Below are 17824 nucleotides of genomic sequence, written 5' to 3' on the forward strand. Positions count from 1 at the left end.
CTCTTTTAAGAAATACTTGTTTCACTTTATTATTTTTAAATAATGATAGATTCGGAGGAAGTTGTAAAGTCAAATCAGAGAGGTTCTGTGTCCCCCTTCACTCAGCTTCCTCCAGTGCTTACAGCCTATGTAACTACAGCACAGCATCAAAACCAAGAAATTGGCATTGGTACAATGTAACCATGTATGCTCTGGTTCCTTGATGTTTGTGGCAGGTGTAGGTTTATGTAACCACCACCCAAGACACCATGGAGATCTCCTTGGTGCTGCCCCATTATTGTCACGTTCATGCCCCCCCCCCACTCCATAAACCACTGGTCTGTTCTCCATCTCCATAATTGTGTCATTTTGGGAATGTTGTACAAATAAAAGCATAGAGTATGTGACTTTTGAAATTGGCTTTTGACATATGTGCCTTTGAAATTCATCTAACTTGTTACGTATCAATAGTTTGTTTCTTTTTGTTGTCAAGTAGTATACCATGGTATAGATAAACCTTAAGTAGTTTAAGCTTTCAAGAAATACCTATTTTTAAATAATCTTAAAATGGAAGACAAAGAGTGTTCTCTGTTTAAGGGATGAAACAACATTTTTAAAAGTATTTTTCTTATGATTACCTAGCCAAACATGTAATATATGTCATCTTGTCCCTCCTTATAAAAATACACTTACCACTTACATATCTTGTCACTTAAAATATTAGCAGTTATCTTTGTAAGATGATTTTTTTCCGCTACTGAAGTACATCTTTTTTATCATTTTTTAAGGAACTTTGTTAAAAATGGTTGTACTTTATATGTAATTTATATTTTTAACTAACTCCAAACTAATGATAGATTTTTTAAAAGCCCATGCAGTAAAAAATTAAACTATGTTGTATCAGCCAGTGGGTTAGGCCTTGATAACACCAAGGTGAATTAGACAGTCCCTACTCAATTTTTCCATCACGTTATGGATATGATCAGAATCCTAAAGTATGGAAGATAGCATGGGGATTTTCCTCTGATACTTTTTGGTAATCTGCTACTTTCAAAGTGTAAAGAATGGGTGGGAGAAAGAGATAGTTTATTCATACCCAATACTAGTATTTTACTAAGTAACTTAAATTGCCTAGTTAGATAAACAACAAGCAACAGAAATCAGCCATTTGGACATGCTCAGTTTTCACGGCTCTTGAGCTCTCAGAAGAAAAGGTCATATGATTGTACTGGTACCCAGTGATGGTAAGCCATAGGTGATAAAGTAGGAGCATGTCATTGCATTCTGCATGAAGAACTAGTAGAGGACACATCATATTCCAGAAAAACATGTCCCTTAGATTTCATTTTCTAGCCCTTCACAATATTTTGTTTTTTCAGTGCTTGGTATTTAACACATAAAATTAACATTGTATTTTATTTTAAAATAATTGTTGAGATTGCTTTTGTATTTTAAGTAATGTGGTTTATTAAATCAAATGTTTTCTATATTTGGTTTGTGATTTATGTAACATTCTCAATCAAGGAATAACTTTGTTTTTTCTTTAGGGAGTTTTTGCGTTTGGCAAGTCCATTAAATTGTGGTGCCTGGGACAAAAAACTGCTAAAACAATATAGGGTCCACAAACCAAGTTCCCTGAGTTATGAGCCAGAGATGAGAAGTAAGTTGATCTTTGAACTTCCCTTTTTTGGTTTATTTTAAAAATGAAAATCCTGTAGGGGATAAATATTATTTCAAGAAGTTTGACTGTGATAAAAGAAAGTAAAAGAGTTTGTTGTTATCTGCTGTTACTTAAATGGAGGAATACAAGATCTGGCCGATTAACTGATGCAGGCAGGGAAGGGTTCATTAATATGACAAGTGAGGTCTAGAGGAGGTGAGAGTTTTCTGCAGAATAACCCTGGGCCCCTGGGGGCGGGGGGGCGGGGTAGCACTCTTTCCTGGACTGTCCATAATTACTTTCCAGTTCCCTAGTGGTCCTTCTTGCCTGGACTAAAGAGTGGTTGGTTGGAATATTAAGAGGCCGTGGGTTTGCAACATAGTTGCTACAGAAAATTTTAAAATGCTGATAGAAGTAGTTGAGATACACGAAGGAGTATAGGCTAGATAGGGAAAGAAGTGAAGTCAAGAAGCTAGTGTGATAGGCTGGGAGGAAAAGGACAGATCACTGGACTGGAGAATAATGGCTCAGTCAAAAGGCAAATGTAGTCAGAGAAGAGGAATGAGAAAGCTAGAGGAATGGGGTGGGACGATGGCAAACGGAATTGGAGCAGTGAAATAAGTGAAGAGGACTGTGCCCAAATTGTGACTGGAGTGAAATAGAAGTGAAGCTCATTGGAGGAAAGGTAATCAGTCACACAACTGAAAGTGAGGTGTTAGGTGGTTTGTTCCTGTGGACCTTGATATCCTCAGTGCGCTGCAAGAGTTCCTACAGAGAAGACTGAGAAACAAGTGTCAGCAGTAGGAACTGGCAGTTCCATAAAGAGTGAGCAACTGTTGAGGGAACCTCCAGGGAGAAGTTTTGCATCAGGCTAATGGAATGATGATGGGGGCCTGGGGCATAGCAGAATGCAGACACTGCTGACTCATCTGATATGACCCTAGAGAAGCAACAGACTCATCCACTCAAGGGTATGGGCGGTGTTCTCAGTAGAGACCTCAGTTGCACTGTATTTCCTCCCATTGCTAGTTTTGTAGTTTTGTTGGTCTTTCACTTTATAATTTATTTAGTATTCCCGTTAGCCATAATGATAAGGCATTTATTTTGATGGATTGAAGTGACCATTACTATTGAAGCAGCAAAGAGTAAAACTTAGAAAATGTTTTAGAAAACTTAGAAACGACTTAGAAGACTTACTAGAATGGCTGCTGTGCAAGAACATAGTGATCACTTATTTCAGCCTTTTTTTTTCAGGTGAGAATCAGATTAAACAATCATTATTTTAATCTGGATTTTTTCCTCCTATAAAACTTAAAGATCTTCTGAGTTTCAGCACAGTTTTATTGGAAAACAACGAGTATTGCAGTTTTTATATCAGCTAATGTAGTAGATGTGTATATATATTTTTGTTACTGTTATTTTTGTACTTTACACAGTTCCATAGAATTGAGTTGTGATTTCCTTTGTAAAGAATAAAAACAAAAATAGTTTCTTTCTCTCAGATAATACTGAACTATTTTTATGGTTGCCTAAGCTTAGCACATTTAAAAGGGTAAGAGTTACATTCATGTAGTTTATCTTAAAAGAATAACTTCTTCATTACATTTGTAATGCATTTCTCAAAAATGGAACAGTTTAAGATTTGTATTTTCCTTCTTGAAACTATTATTTACATTTATATAGGAATTGTTAAATTCAAGTACTTTTATGATCGCATATTTAATTTTTAAAAGAGGAAATAAACTTTTAAAATATTTTATTTTTTACTTTTAGAGAGAGGGGAAGAGAGGGAGAGAGGCATTGATGGGCTGCCTCTCGCGTGTGCCCTAAGCAGTGCGACCCAGGCGTGTGCCCTGTCTGGGAATTAAACAGGCGACTTTATCTCTGATTTTTTTCATAAGAAATATGACCTGTTTCCATTATAAATGCTTCTAGCATATTTTGCTTCCTTTTCTTAAAGAGAAATGATAAGTAATTTTGTGGCATAAAAGTATAATCTGTTTTTTGTAAAAATTATTAATTATAATTTATAATTAAATTAAATGTAGTAGTGGCTTAGATGGTGGTTATTGGTGATTTTTGTTTTTATTTATACTCTAGTCTCCAACATTTCTATAAATGTGTTTATTACTTTAATAAGTAAAAAAGAAAATATATGCTATTTAAGTTTTAAAATAAATATAAAGTACATTAAGTGAATAAAAGCTTTGATGTTTATAATGAAATTATTATATAAACTGAAGTGTGGTATTTAAAAATAAATCAGCCTTGTAAAGTCATTATTATAGAAACATACATGCTATTTTTCTTTGACTTATAGGTAGTATGATCACATCTGTGGATGGTCTGGGTTCTGATAATGTTTTCAGCATACATGAAGATAATCATTACCAGATATGCAAGAGCCTGGTAAAATCTTCAGAAGGAAGTACTGTACCTCTGACCCGGGTAAAGTGTCTGGTCTCCATGACAACTCCACATGACATCAGACTTCATGGGTCATCAGTTACTCCAGCTTTTGTTGAATTTGACACATCCCTTGAGGGGTTTGGGTAAGGAATTTGTAAGGTAGCCAAACCTTATTGTATTATTTTGTAACTCACACTTGCCTTTGAAAAATAGATCTTTGGTTTTAAATCTACTTGATTAAAATATACTGTATGTTATATATCTTCAAATTAATTGCGTTATTTGACTATGTTAGTTTAAGATTTTTAGACTTACTTATTATACTAAATAAATGTATATGGTATTAAAGTCATTAACTAAAGCCCAAAGTTCAGGTTTATTTTGTAAATTTTATTTTTGTAAATAAAGTTTTATTGTAGTATAGCCAACTCATTTATGTATGTATTTTCAATTGTTTTCATGCTAGACTGGCAGAGTAGAGCAGTTTTATACTCTGGTCTGCAGAGTATAAAATATTTATGGTCTGGCCCTCTTGAGAAAATGTTTACCAACCTCTGATTTAGTATAATAAATTTATAGATAATATGCAAATTAAAATCTGATTAAAAGCTCTTTGGGTGTTATCATCATCCTTTCATCAAAATACATTAAGTTAGTCTCTTATGCATTGAAAATATCCAGTGACTCTCACATCCAATGGGTGAATACTTTCAAGTAGCAGAAAAGGCAGTAGTAGCAGAAGCACCAGAAGCAACAATAAATAATCTATAGAGAATATAAAAGAGTTTATAAAGTCTGTCTTCTTGAAATGGACACACATGCTAATAGAGTAGATCTGTGTCCAATTATTTGTGGGACTCTTATACATTGATTTAAAACTATGAATTATATGTTAAGATTATCATGGGTTATTCAACAGTGTATTAAAATATATTTGGGAATAGGCAAAATGAACCACAGTAGTGGCAACAGAGGAGTGTGACTCCCTGGACAGAGACACAAGATAATTTTTCTGTAGTAATGAAATTGTTCCAGTGTCTTGAACAGGGGTATACATTGGCACATTTACCATATGCAAATTATAGGGGTTTTAAATAAAATTTACATGAAAAATGATGCTATTGAAGATTTTTAAAGTATATTTTTCCATGCTCTCACATAATTAAAAGAAGGAAAGGACTTTGTTAGGCATGCAGATTTATTCTATAATCTGTTATCCCTAGGTACCCCTTGAATAATGGCAGTTTGTTTCATTGTGGTAGGTACATAGTGATAACACAGGAAAACAGTTGAACTCTAACATGTACATCATCTTTCTGTAATAGCTGCCTGTTCCTGCCCAGTTTGGCCCCTCATAACGCCCCTACAAACAGTGCTGTTACAACAGGTCTTACGGATGGGGCTGTGGTCAGTGGCATTGGTTCTGGTAAATATTACTTTCTTTGTTTTTAAGAGTGTTTTTTTTTCCAGTAGATTACATTGTAGTTCAAGTTGATTGCTTTTAATAGTTTTGTTTGTTTGTTTGTTTATTTTTACTGTAAACACAAGTCAACACAAACTCTTTCACTTTTATTTTCCTATTTTTATTTTAGGAGAAAGATTCTTTCCCCCTCCATCTGGCTTAAGCTACTCTAGCTGGTTTTGTATTGAACACTTTAGTTCTCCTCCAAATAACCATCCTGTCAGACTTCTGACTGTTGTGCGCCGAGCAAATTCTTCTGAGCAGCATTATGTGTGCCTTGCCATAGTTCTGTCAGCAAAAGACCGATCTCTGATTGTTTCCACCAAAGAGGAACTACTCCAAAGCTATGGTCAGTATCTGGCTGTTTTCTCTTTGCTTCTTGTGATCATTAAAATTATTAAAGTTCATTAAAATATTCATTTTTAAGGCTTATCTGGTAACTCTTCTCCAATTTAAATTATAGAACAGGTTATCTGAAATCTTGAATATATTGTTTACCAGCAAATTTTAAGGCACTTATAAAAGAGACTTAGAAAAACAGTGGAGAAAATCTCCCTAGTGTACTCAGTGGGTTGAGCGCTGGCCTGCAAACCAAAGGGTCTCTGGTTCAACTCCCAGTCAGGGTACATGCCTGGGCTACAGGCCAGGACCCCAGCAGGGGGCACATGAAAGGCAACCACACATTGATGTTTCTCTCCCTTTCTCCTTCCCTTCTCTCTAAAAATAAATAAATAAAATCTTTTAAAAAACAATGGAGAAAATTCTTAAAATAAGGATTCATCTCTACTTGCAAGAAATCACAGCTTTTGCTAGGAAAGCAGGTTGTTTGTTTGTTTGTTTGTTTGTTTTTAAAGACCAGCTATCAATTATCTGGTTTTCATAGATTTTTAATTCTTTATTTTTGTCTGTCTACCTTACAAGAACAATAAGTTCCTGCATACAATGCTATTACCTTCATAATCCAGGCCACCCTGCATCATAAAGCAGTGCCTAGCACACATTAGGCCATAAGTGTTATTTAAATATATAAATGAGCCCTGGCTGGTGTAGCTCAGTGGTTGAGCGCGGGCCTGCGAACCACATGATCGCAGTTCGATTCCCAGTCAGGGCACATGCCTGGGTTGCAGGCGGGTTCCCTGCAGGCCAACTCCCAGCAGGGGACTCACGAGAGGCAACCATACATTGATGTTTCTATCCCTCTCTCCTTCCCTTCCCCTCTAAAGATAAATAAATAAAAATCTTTTAAAATAAATAAATATATAGATGAATGGATAAGAAGAAAGAAAAAGAGGAGAAATATGAATGGCTATATAGACTTCCGGCCAAGGTAGAGGTGTAGGTAGATACACTGTGACTCCTTGCACAACCAAAAGAAGGACAACAAATTAAAAAACAAAAACAACCAGAACTGACAGAAAATTAAACTGTATGAAAGTCCGACAACCAAGGAGTTAAGGAAGGAACGTTCACCAAGACTGGTGGGAGAAGTGGAGACAGGCAGCCAGGGCGGAGAGGACTCATAGCAAGGCATCTGCTGGAGGACCAGTTCAGACAAGGCGTGGTTGCGGAGTGGGCAGTCCCACACTTGGGTGCAGATAAACCAGGAGGAACAACTGGGGAGAGAGACAGACTGCAGGACCCTGGGTTCCAGAACAGAGAAATAAGCTTCAGAACCCCTGATAGAAAAAAACCTGTGGAGGTTGAAGCAGCAGGAGAAACTGCCAGCCTCGCAGGAGAGTTCATTGGAGAGACCCACAGGGTCCTAAAATGTAAACAAGCCCACCCACCTGGGAACCAGCACCAGAAGGGCCCAATTTGATTGTAGGTAGCAGGGGAAGTGACTAAAACCCAGCAGAGAGCAGACCAAGCAGCACTGTTCCCTCTCAGATGCTTCTCCCACTGACAGTGTCACAACAGAGCAATTTGGGGTGTCCCACCCCGGTGAACACCTAAGGTTCTGCTCCTCACTACGTAACAGGTTTGTTGAAACAAAAAAATGGCCCAAATGAAAGAACAGATCAAAGCTCTGGAAAAAATACAACTAAGCAATGAAGAGAGGGCCAGCATATCAGATGCACAGTTCAAAACACTAGTAATCAGGATGCTCACAAAATTGGTTAAGTATGGTCACAAAATAGAGGAAAAAGTGAAGACTATGAAAAGTGAAGTAAAAAAATATACAGGGAACCAACAGTGATGGGAAGGAAACTGGGGCTCAAATTGGTGCTTTGAAGCAGGAGGAAGAAAGAAACGTTCTACCAGAACAAAAGGAAGAAACAAGAATTCAAAAAATGAGGAGAGGTGTAGGAACCTCCAGGACAACTTTAAATGTTCCAACATCCAAATCATAGGGCTGCCAGAAGAGCATGAAATTGGAAACTGATTTGAAAACATAATGAAGGAGAACTTCCCCAGTCTGGCAGAGGAAATAGACGTCCAGGAAGCTCAGATAGTCCTAGAGAAGTTGGACCCAAGGAAACATACACCAAGACACATTGTCATTACATTACATAAGGAGAGAATCTTAAAAGCAGCAAGAGAAAAGGAGACAGTTACCTACAAAGGATCTCCCATCAGACTGTCAGCTGATTTCTCAAAAGAAACCTTACAGGCAAGAAGGGGCTGGAAAGATGTATTCAGAGTCATAAAGAACAAGGACCTACATCCAAGATTGCTCTATCCAGCAAAGCTGTTATTTAGAATGGAAAGGCAAATAAAGTCAAGTTAAAGGAGTTCATCATCACCAAGCCTTTATTATATGAAATGTTAAAGAGACTTATCTAAGAAAAATAAGATCAAAACTATGAACAGTAAAATGACAACAAACTCACGAGTATTAACAACCAAACCTACAAACAAAACAAACTAGGCAAACAACTAGAACAGGAACAGAATCAGAGAAATGGAGATCACATGGAGGGTTATTGGTGGGGGCATAGGAGCAGGAGAGAGTGGAAGAAGGTATAGGGAATAAGTAGCATAAAAGGTAGACAGAAAATAGACAGGGGGAGCTTAAGAATTATATGGGAAATATAGAGGCCAAAACTTATATATATGACCCATGGACATGAACTAAAGGTGGGGAATGCAGTTGGGAGGAGAATAAAGGGGGGATTGGACAACTAATAGCATAATCAGTAAAACATTTTAAAAATATGGATAGTTAGAAGGGGGAAAATGTGAAAAGTACATGAATAATTTGGGAAAATTATAAAATTTAATGGAAAAATCAGAGTAAACGTAGGGATATTTCAGTAAACCAGGAAAATGTTTTCTCACTCTATTGTATTTTCACTAAATGTAAATTGCAAGACTTCTGTAGTCCATATATTGCTAAAAATTATAATAACATACATATTAGTTATACATACCATCTTGCTACTACCAGGATCCATCTTCTGAACAGCTGTAGCCCTTTGATGTGCCTAGGTAAAGAGTTGTCAGAAACCATTTGATGTCTTTGGCTCACCAAGACATCCTGACACCACTGAATGCTGGATATGTCTTAGTTTAAGCATGAGTCAGAATATGAAACTCTCAGAAAAATTTTATAAGTAATATTTTCTGCAGTCCCTGAGAAAATGCAGTCTGTTAAATAGCAGTGTGAGAGGGAAGGGTTCCTCGTTTTGGTCTTGGTCTTTGCTTTTTTCCTGCATCCTTTGGTGCAAAAAATTAGACCTTTCAAAGCTGTTTGACCGATTTTCACCTACTTTATTTAATTCTGTTCCTATATTAGGTCACCTATGGAAAAGATTGTCTTTTTACTAGTCTTATTTCATCAACAGATAATATATTCCAAATTGTTTTTAAGATATAATCTTGGCATTCTAGCATATGCAGATATTTTAAGATTAAAAAATAGAAATTAGTATTTTTCTGCATATAACTCAAACTTTTAATTTTCAGTATATTGTATGTACCTTTTTTACTGAAAAATGGTGGGTCTTTTCTAAATTGCATGGTTATGGATTAGCCCTTTTATAAAAAAATTTTTTGAGGGGCAAGGAGTTGTTAACATCTGGATTTTCAGTGTTTCCCTGCCCCTTCTTAAATAGTTAGGAAAGGTAAATTAAGTTTAGTTAACTTAACATTACAATTAAGTTAATAATAAGCCATTATTTTCTAGCATGATCTGGCAACATGCTGGGTAGCTCAGGGAAGCCAGATTGGAGTCAGGAAGTGATTGTAGAATGTTAGCAAATCACCAGAGTTATCTGGAGAAGAAGGAAACTTGGATCAACAAATACTTTTCCATGCCATAAATCACCTTCTTACTACCAGTTGTTGTCAGGTGAGGGTCAGGACTGTGCAGCCGTAAGCGAAGGACAGACAGTTGCCCCCCTGGTATCATTGAGCAGAACATATGGCAAGAATCGAGTATTTAATTTTCATGGTTCTTTTTCTAATCAATGCTATAATCAAATGTATGTCCAAGTGTGATTTAGAAAGACATTTTTTAACAGACTATGACAACTAATAATGGACTAGTCTCTTTTTGTTCTCTGTCATAACTTTATTTTGTTGTTTAATTTTATTTATTTATTTTACAAACTATTATTTCATTATAACTACATATATTTTGAGCAGAAAAAAGCAAAAGTATATCCCCAGGTTTTACTTTTTACTACAGATAAAATTACTGAACAAATAGGGTATTTCCATTTATATCATCATCATATTATCTTAACATGAAGTCAGGATCTACAGATGAATTGTTAGAATATGGATGATGAGATTTTTTTAAAAATTTCTTCCTTTGTTTTAGTTGATGATTTTAGTGAAGAATCCTCTTTTTATGAGATTCTGCCATGCTGTGCTCGCTTTCGATGTGGAGAACTTATAGTTGAGGGGCAGTGGCATCATCTGGTCCTGGTGATGAGCAAAGGCATGCTGAAAAACAGCACTGCAGCCCTCTACCTTGATGGGCAGCTCATTAGCACTGTGAAGGTAAGCATGCCTGTGCTTAGAAATCTTGACCTGCTTTACAAGGTGGTTGAGGGTGTGTTTGCGGGTGTGCACATATGTGTGTTTGCAGGGGTATTTTTAAATTGCCTTAATTTTAAATTGACCTTCAGTATCCATTCAAACAATATGTTAGAGGCATGTGGCTGGCTAGTTGATACCACTTTATTAGAGAAGAAAGGAAAGGAGGGGTAACAAAATAGCCAAAAATTAGTGATTGTGTCAGTGATTGAACCAGGCTGCAAAGTGCTTTTTTACATGAGAGAAGCCAGTTGAAGCATACCTAAATAAACTGTGAATGCACTATTTTTGTCACTTTATTGTTATTATATTATGCAGTCCAGTAGATAAGAGTTGGAATTGGTTTTATTCCTCTTTGCTTTCAAATCACCCAGCTTAGTCCCTATTAATAATAATAGGTATTACTGTTTGTTGAATGAATGCATGTATAAATACTACTCTAGACAGCTATACTGTAGTAGTCAGGAGAGAGTTGAAGTAACCAGTAACGGTATCCCTGAATTTGAATATTGCCCTTTGTAGCATTATTTAGTGTATCTGTGTTAGAGAGTTGAATAACAAATTTCCAACTTCCACGTTAGGTTCCAGAATATTGGTCTGCCCTTATGTTTCTTGACCCAACTGCTTTTGTACATTTATAAGGTTGTATGACCTTGAGATAATGCAAATATACACCAAAAATGCTTATTTTCCTGGGGGAGAATTTTTTTTTTTGTCATAGCTTACACATTGACTTTTTTTCTTTCTAGCTTCATTATGTTCACAGTACTCCCGGGGGTTCAGGCTCTGCTAATCCACCTGTGGTCAGCACAGTCTATGCATACCTTGGTACTCCACCTGCCCAGCGCCAAATTGCGGCACTGGTTTGGCGCCTCGGACCCACGCATTTTTTGGAAGAAGTTTTACCCTCTTCAAGTGTTACCACCATTTATGAGCTAGGACCAAATTACGTTGGAAGCTTTCAAGCTGTATGTATGCCATGTAAGTAACTTATGTTTTCTTAAAGTTGTATAACACTGAACTCCTACTGTATAGATGCATGAATTAAGGGCATGTGTATATATACAAGGTTATACATTGTTTCTCTAAAAAGAAAAAAAAGGGACCTTCTCTTCCACATTTCTTACCATGGCGCTATTGACCACTTGTCTCTCTTCAGTGTTCTTCTCCACCAGTCATAGTGTACTTTCCTGATGTTTATTTTTCCTACCTGATCACTGATTTTCCAGTTTCTCTTATTGGTTCTAAGATGTTAATGTGTTCTCATGGAGAATCTAACCTCAGCCCTCTCTTTCTATAATTTCTCCTATTACATGAAGCAGTTTAAAGTGTACCCAGAAAACACACACACATATTCTTGAGGTTTGAGCAGTTAACATTGGTTTTTCTCATCCCTTTATTCCAGCTGTTCACTTCCTGTTATCCTTTCTCCCAAAAAAGAATTTAAAATCAAAGGAACTGATGCAAAGCTAGAGTTCTTTTGTAGTATTCTTTTCAAATAATATTTTCCATCCCTTTTTTCTCATTCTACCAAAGTTCTCAGAAGTTAGGACAAGTATATTGTAAATGGTAATAACCCTGTGGCTAAGTAATTTGTCTTTCACTCATGCCCTTGCTGTAGGTAGCACTATAATAATTAACATTTATTGAGTACTTAATATGTGCCAGGTAAGTTAATATGCATGAAGGACATAGCTGTTCTGAGCCTTTCACATTCATCTCCTCAAAATGCTGGGAGTTGGGTGCTGTTGTTATCATTCCCATTTTACAGAAGATGGAACTGAGGCATGGGAATGTGTAGTTCACACTGCTTTCTTGTTCGATCCTCACCTAAGGATATATTTATTGAAGAGGAAGGAAGCAAGAGAAAAGGGAAGGAGAGAGTGAGAAACATTGATGTGAGAGAGGAACATTGATTGGCTGCAACCCATACACACCCCTGGTGGGATTGAACCTACAACAAACTTTTGGTGTCCAGGACAAAGCTTGTGTTCTTAATAGTCTGCTGTGCTGTGTAAGAATACAGAGAGGCATAAATAAGGGTTTTCGTTGAGGAGGAGGCTTAGTGCTACAGAGCTCTTGGGCATTCCACTCACTTTAATTCTCGTTTCCTTTGAACCTAGGGAAAGTGTTTTGTGATTGGTTTGGTACCCATTAGCACTCTTCCTTTGTATTATGCTATATGTTAGTCATATTTTCAGAGTAAAGCTTGGAGTATAAAGCTCTGTGGCTATGTGATTTTCCTGATTTTCTAGTTAAAGAAATAAATGAAGAGCTGAAAATTAAATAACAGTTTTCCAGTTTAGCTTCATTGCACTTTAAAAGATTTTCAAGTCTGCCAATTTAAAAATAAAAAAATACTTACTAGAATATTGATTTTGAAAAATACTATTTTTCTTTTAAAGGTAAAGATGCAAAATCTGAAGGCATAGTCCCATCTCCTGTGGTGTTAGTACCAGAGGAAAAGGTGTCATTTGGCCTCTATGCACTCTCTGTGTCTTCCCTAACAGTAGCAAGAATCCGGAAGGTGTACAACAAGTTGGACAGCAAAGCCATCGCTAAGCAGGTAAGCAGAATGATTTCCCAGCAGGCTGTGGCTGATTCTGGAAAGATGTTTCAGAACTTTATTTTGTCCCACCCAAGGATGAGGGGATGCTGAAAACAGTGCCTTTCATGTATTGTTTATGTTTGGTTTCTTTGGCTTTGAATTTAAGCCAAAACATGTTTACATATTAGCTTAATTTGGGAAAGTAAGAATTGTCTGCTAACTGCATGGTTTATATTCTTATGTTCTTATTGGTAATTTGAGAAATTGAACTTAGAAAACTAAAGAACACAATTGCTATTTCTAAGACTACAGCTTAAGGGTTTTATGGATCACCTATGTGCATTTGGTTTAGGACACAGCAGTGGGTAAAAAGAAGAGTCCTGCCTTTATGGTTTTTACATTCTTGTGGAAAAGAGAGACAATAATAACTGAAGAAATAACCTAATGGTACAGTATGTTAGAAAGAAAAGAGTGCTATGCAGAAAAACAAGGGAAGGAGTAAGAGATAAGATTGCAGTTTTAAATAGGATGGTCAAGGCAGACCTCACTGAGACGGCAAAATTTGAACAGATTTGGAAAAGGATGAGGCAGCAAACAGTGAGAATATGGGGAATGGATGGGATGTAAATGTAGGGTGGGGATGTGGTATATTCCAGAAATGCAAACACTAAAGCCATGAGGAGAATGCATGCCTAGCACAGAGGCACGTGTGAATAGAGCATAGTGAGAGCAGGAAAGGAACTTGAAGTGGTAATGGGGGTTCTATTCAGAATGTACAGGCACTTGTGAAGGTGTTGGCTTTAACTGAATGAGGTAGAAAGCATTGTAGGGTTCTGGCCATGAGCAGATTGGAGGTACATTTTAAAGATCGAGCTTAGACTTTTTTGTGATAGATTGGCTGTTAATTGTGAGAGAAAGAGAGGAGTCAAGGATAACTCTAATCTCTAAGGTTTTGGGGGGTTTTTTTGCTCTAACAGTGAGGAAAATGGAATCATTTTTTCTGATTTAAAAGAAACTATAGGAAGAGTAATTTGGGGATGGGAGGGGATATTGAGAATTGTATTTTGGAAAAGTTTGAGAAGCATATCAAACATCTTACAGGAGCTATCGGGGACATTGGAATCTGGAATTGAGGGGAGAGGTTTGAGTGTCCTGGATGTTCACAGATGCTGTTCAAAGCCATGAGACTAGGTACATTCGCCAAATTGCAGATGTAGACAGAAAAGAGGAAACGTTTTCAGAGGGAGACCTGGATATTCCTGTGTTATGGAGTTGGAGAGATGAAGAAGAACCAGCCAAGAAAACTGAAGAGTAGCAGCCAGCAAGAAAGGAGGAAAACTTAAGAGGACCGATCTTTGGGTTTCATAAGCTGGGTTTTCTCAGTGTGCTTCACTAGCTGCTCTGGTTGATAAGGGGAGATAAAGCCCAAAGGGAAGGGAATCAAGACTGGAAGGCAGGGATTTGGGAACAGTAATTATTGACAACTGTTGTGCAAAGGTTTGTCTGTGAATATATTGACCATTTTCTAATGAACACAAACTGTACATAAATTTAGGTCTACAGGTGCCAATAAAATTAAAGTCTTAGTATTGCATTTGCTTAAAAGCACATTGTGTATATGCATGTCTTGGATAATTTATGTGACATTTACTTGGATATGGAGTAAAGCTAATAATGTTCACTTATCAGAAATACTGTGCAGCAGTAAGTGATCAGAACTTTTCAACCACAATTGAGTTTCATTCAAAAAGACCCCTGAAGCTGTGTTTCCCAAGACCCCCTCACCATCTTCTTCTCAGTAGCTAACATTCTGTGAATTTGCACACTTTTGAAAATATTTGCACATTAAAAGAAAGAAAGGAAAGCAAGCTTATGTTTTTAAGAGGAGAGAAAATATGTATTATCAATCATTTTTTTCCAATCAAAATGTTCATATTGAAATCCTGCCATTTGCAGCATCATGGATGGACTTAGAGGGTATCATGCTAAGTGAAATAAGTCAGAGAGAAAGACAAATACCACATTATTTTACTTAGTCGTTGAATTTTTAAAAAACCAAAACAAATGAATAAACAAAACAAAAACAGACTCATAGAGACAAAGAACAGATTGATGTTTGCTGCGTGGGTGGTGGGGATGAGTGAAAAAGGTGAAGGGGAATGTAGTCAATAATAGTGTGATGACTTTGCACAGTGACAAATGGCTGTTAGATTTAGTGTAGTGAGCAGTCAATTGTAAGTTATATCAATGTTGAGTCGTACACGTGAAACTAATGTAATCTTGTGTGTCAACTGTACTTCAGTTTAAATTTTAAAAATGGTCAGGCCGTTCTTCTATAGTTACATTTCCTTTTCCTTTCCCATCCTTCAGTTAGGCATTTCCTCCCACGAAAACGCCACTCCTGTCAAGTTGATACACAATTCAGCAGGGCATCTTAATGGGCCTGCACGGACAATTGGGGCTACTCTGATTGGATACTTAGGTGAGTAATGACCTTTATTGTTCCAAACTGCTTTGTGTACCCTCAAATCTGCATTCACTCTCCTCACTTAAGGGGTGATTCATCTCTACAGTGCTGACCTGTACTGCTTTTGCAATAGTTAGAGACTAATGTAATTATCTCAAACTCCAGTCCGCTTAAAAAATTATAACCTCTATAAAATCCCATTAACTTTTCCTCTCTTGTCAGCACTGATCAGCACTGACTACATACTTCTATATAATTTCAAGGTAAATGTCATAGTACATTTAGGGACAGATGTCAGTAAAGACTTAAAAATGTTGATGGTTGCTCCAAGATTTGGTGCAGCCATGGTGGCACTCATGAGTGCTTCTGTTGTTTGGAAATGAGCTAGAAGTAAGAGCTTCGGAGTGAAAACACTAAGAATCCAACTCTAATAAAAGTCAGAACTGGTAGGAATTCTGCAGAGCCTTGTACCTGATGTCTGCCTAAAAAGAGTTGGTTATTCTTTGGTTTGATAGTGTCTTGAAACATAATCCAGTCAGGCCTTCCAAAATTTGGAGCCAGTGATTATATATTTTGATGTGCACATCAGCTCATAATATTGGTTCTTTTTAGGTTAACAAGAACAGTTAATGAACTAGTGTTGTGCTGGCCGGAATCCTACCTGTTTGGCAATCCTTGTGAAATTTTATTGTCCCAGTGATGTGCACGTAACTTTCTTTTTCCTTTCTGATCATGTTGCACTGATAAAACAGTTTTCCTTTATGCTGAAGCACATGGTGGTTTCTTAGTCACATCAGCAAATCCTTACTGAGCTTTGCTCACTGTCCTTTGCAAAATGACAGCAGCACTGTGTTGTAGCAGAAAGAGCAGTGACGGAAAAGTTCAAAGATTGAGGTTCCAGCCCCTGCTCTATCACTGTCTGGTATTACACCGGGCATTTGTGTTGTGTGGACCTCAGTTTTCTTACCTACAAACTAGTGATACAGGCCCCATTTACCTTAGAAGGTAGTTTTCAAAACCCAGTGCTATAGGTATGAAAGTATTGTGAATACTGCAAAGCACATAGAAATATAAAATGCATATTAGTTTTGTTTTTAAAAATCTCCATCTTCATCAGAAGGCAAACAACATTCGAACAGTGACTTTTTAAAAAACGTTAAGAATGTAGATGTGAATTTTTTTTAATTGACAAAAAGTTAGTTCCAGTACTGTGCTTCCACACAATTATGCTCTTCTGGGATCACTGTTAGACTCTGCTCGGATTACATAACTGGGAGAATCCCCCAGTGATGGTCAGTAAGGTCTTCACATGGCTTATCTATAGGGAATATGTCATCCTTGCAAGGATGGCCTCTCCATCCCATTGCCCAGTTCACAGAGTTAAAGTGCTTTTGCTCTCCTCAAGTTTATTCTCCAACAGTTCCTTGTGAGGCATTCGTACTTTTCTCAGAAATGCATTCCCAACACCTCTGTACTTTTGAATCTTGGGTTTCCCAAAGCCACATAGAAACATTCGTGCTTTCTCTCAAACCCAGCTCCTCTCTACTGGCTCCTTTACTCCCACTCTTCTCTGAGAATGTAAGTGTTCGTGTTTATTGCCTTCTCCCAAATTCTACCATGAAGTTTTTTTAGAATTTTTATTTTACGATTGATATGGGTTTTTTTAGTATCATTTATAATTAATTAAATCTTCTTAAGATGACTTATTCAGCTCTTACTTAATTGGGGACTTCGTTTTAATTATTTTTCACTGTCTTTTAATCAGGAGTAAGAACGTTTGTCCCTAAGCCTGTTGCCACTACTTTGCAGTACATTGGTGGAGCTGCAGCCATCCTGGGCCTGGTGGCCATGGCTGCTGATGTGGAAGGGCTGTATGCAGCAGTCAAGGCCCTGGTTTGTGTGGTCAAGAGTAACCCACTAGCCAGCAAGGAAATGGAGAGAATCAAGGGCTACCAGGTTTGTAACCCTAAAGCTTTCTTTTCACTTTACTTTTCATAAAAATAAAATCTAATATTTATTATTATTATGTTTTCAAACTCTCAAAGAATGTTATTACCAAGTAACCTTTCAAAGTTAACAGTTTTTCTTAAGTGAGTATATGAGTTGTTTTCTTTATTGTGGTTTTTACCCTTGTTCTCCTACCTCATCAAATCCCACTGAACCTTTGAATTAGGCCATGTTATTTCACTGTAACTTTGATATATTTGAATGTATTTTCAGAACAATGGTTTGATAGTTTGGAATTATTTTTGTTTATGGAAATAAGAAAATTAAATAGGATCAGACTACCACTTGCCCTAGAGACTACCAGATCAG

At 36.9% G+C, this 17824-nt stretch overlaps 1 protein-coding gene across 7 annotated transcripts in view; it reads left to right on the forward strand.

Moving 5' to 3' along the window:
- WDFY3 (WD repeat and FYVE domain containing 3) overlaps positions 1-17824 on the forward strand; it is a 288472-nt gene that overhangs the window by 178798 nt on the left and 91850 nt on the right. For all 7 annotated transcript variants that reach the window (XM_037030828.1, XM_037030821.1, XM_037030851.1 and 4 more), the window contains 9 exons: positions 1527-1639; positions 3960-4191; positions 5374-5474; positions 5641-5859; positions 10276-10457; positions 11243-11474; positions 12899-13059; positions 15412-15523; positions 17274-17464. In XM_037030828.1, the coding sequence (XP_036886723.1) occupies positions 1527-1639; positions 3960-4191; positions 5374-5474; positions 5641-5859; positions 10276-10457; positions 11243-11474; positions 12899-13059; positions 15412-15523; positions 17274-17464 (1543 nt within the window). The remainder of the gene's footprint in view (positions 1-1526; positions 1640-3959; positions 4192-5373; positions 5475-5640; positions 5860-10275; positions 10458-11242; positions 11475-12898; positions 13060-15411; positions 15524-17273; positions 17465-17824) is intronic.

Source organism: Sturnira hondurensis, unplaced genomic scaffold (genome assembly GCF_014824575.4).
Source record: "Sturnira hondurensis isolate 20B ecotype Veracruz unplaced genomic scaffold, ASM1482457v3 Scaffold0001721, whole genome shotgun sequence".
NCBI classification, from domain to species: domain Eukaryota; kingdom Metazoa; phylum Chordata; class Mammalia; order Chiroptera; family Phyllostomidae; genus Sturnira; species Sturnira hondurensis.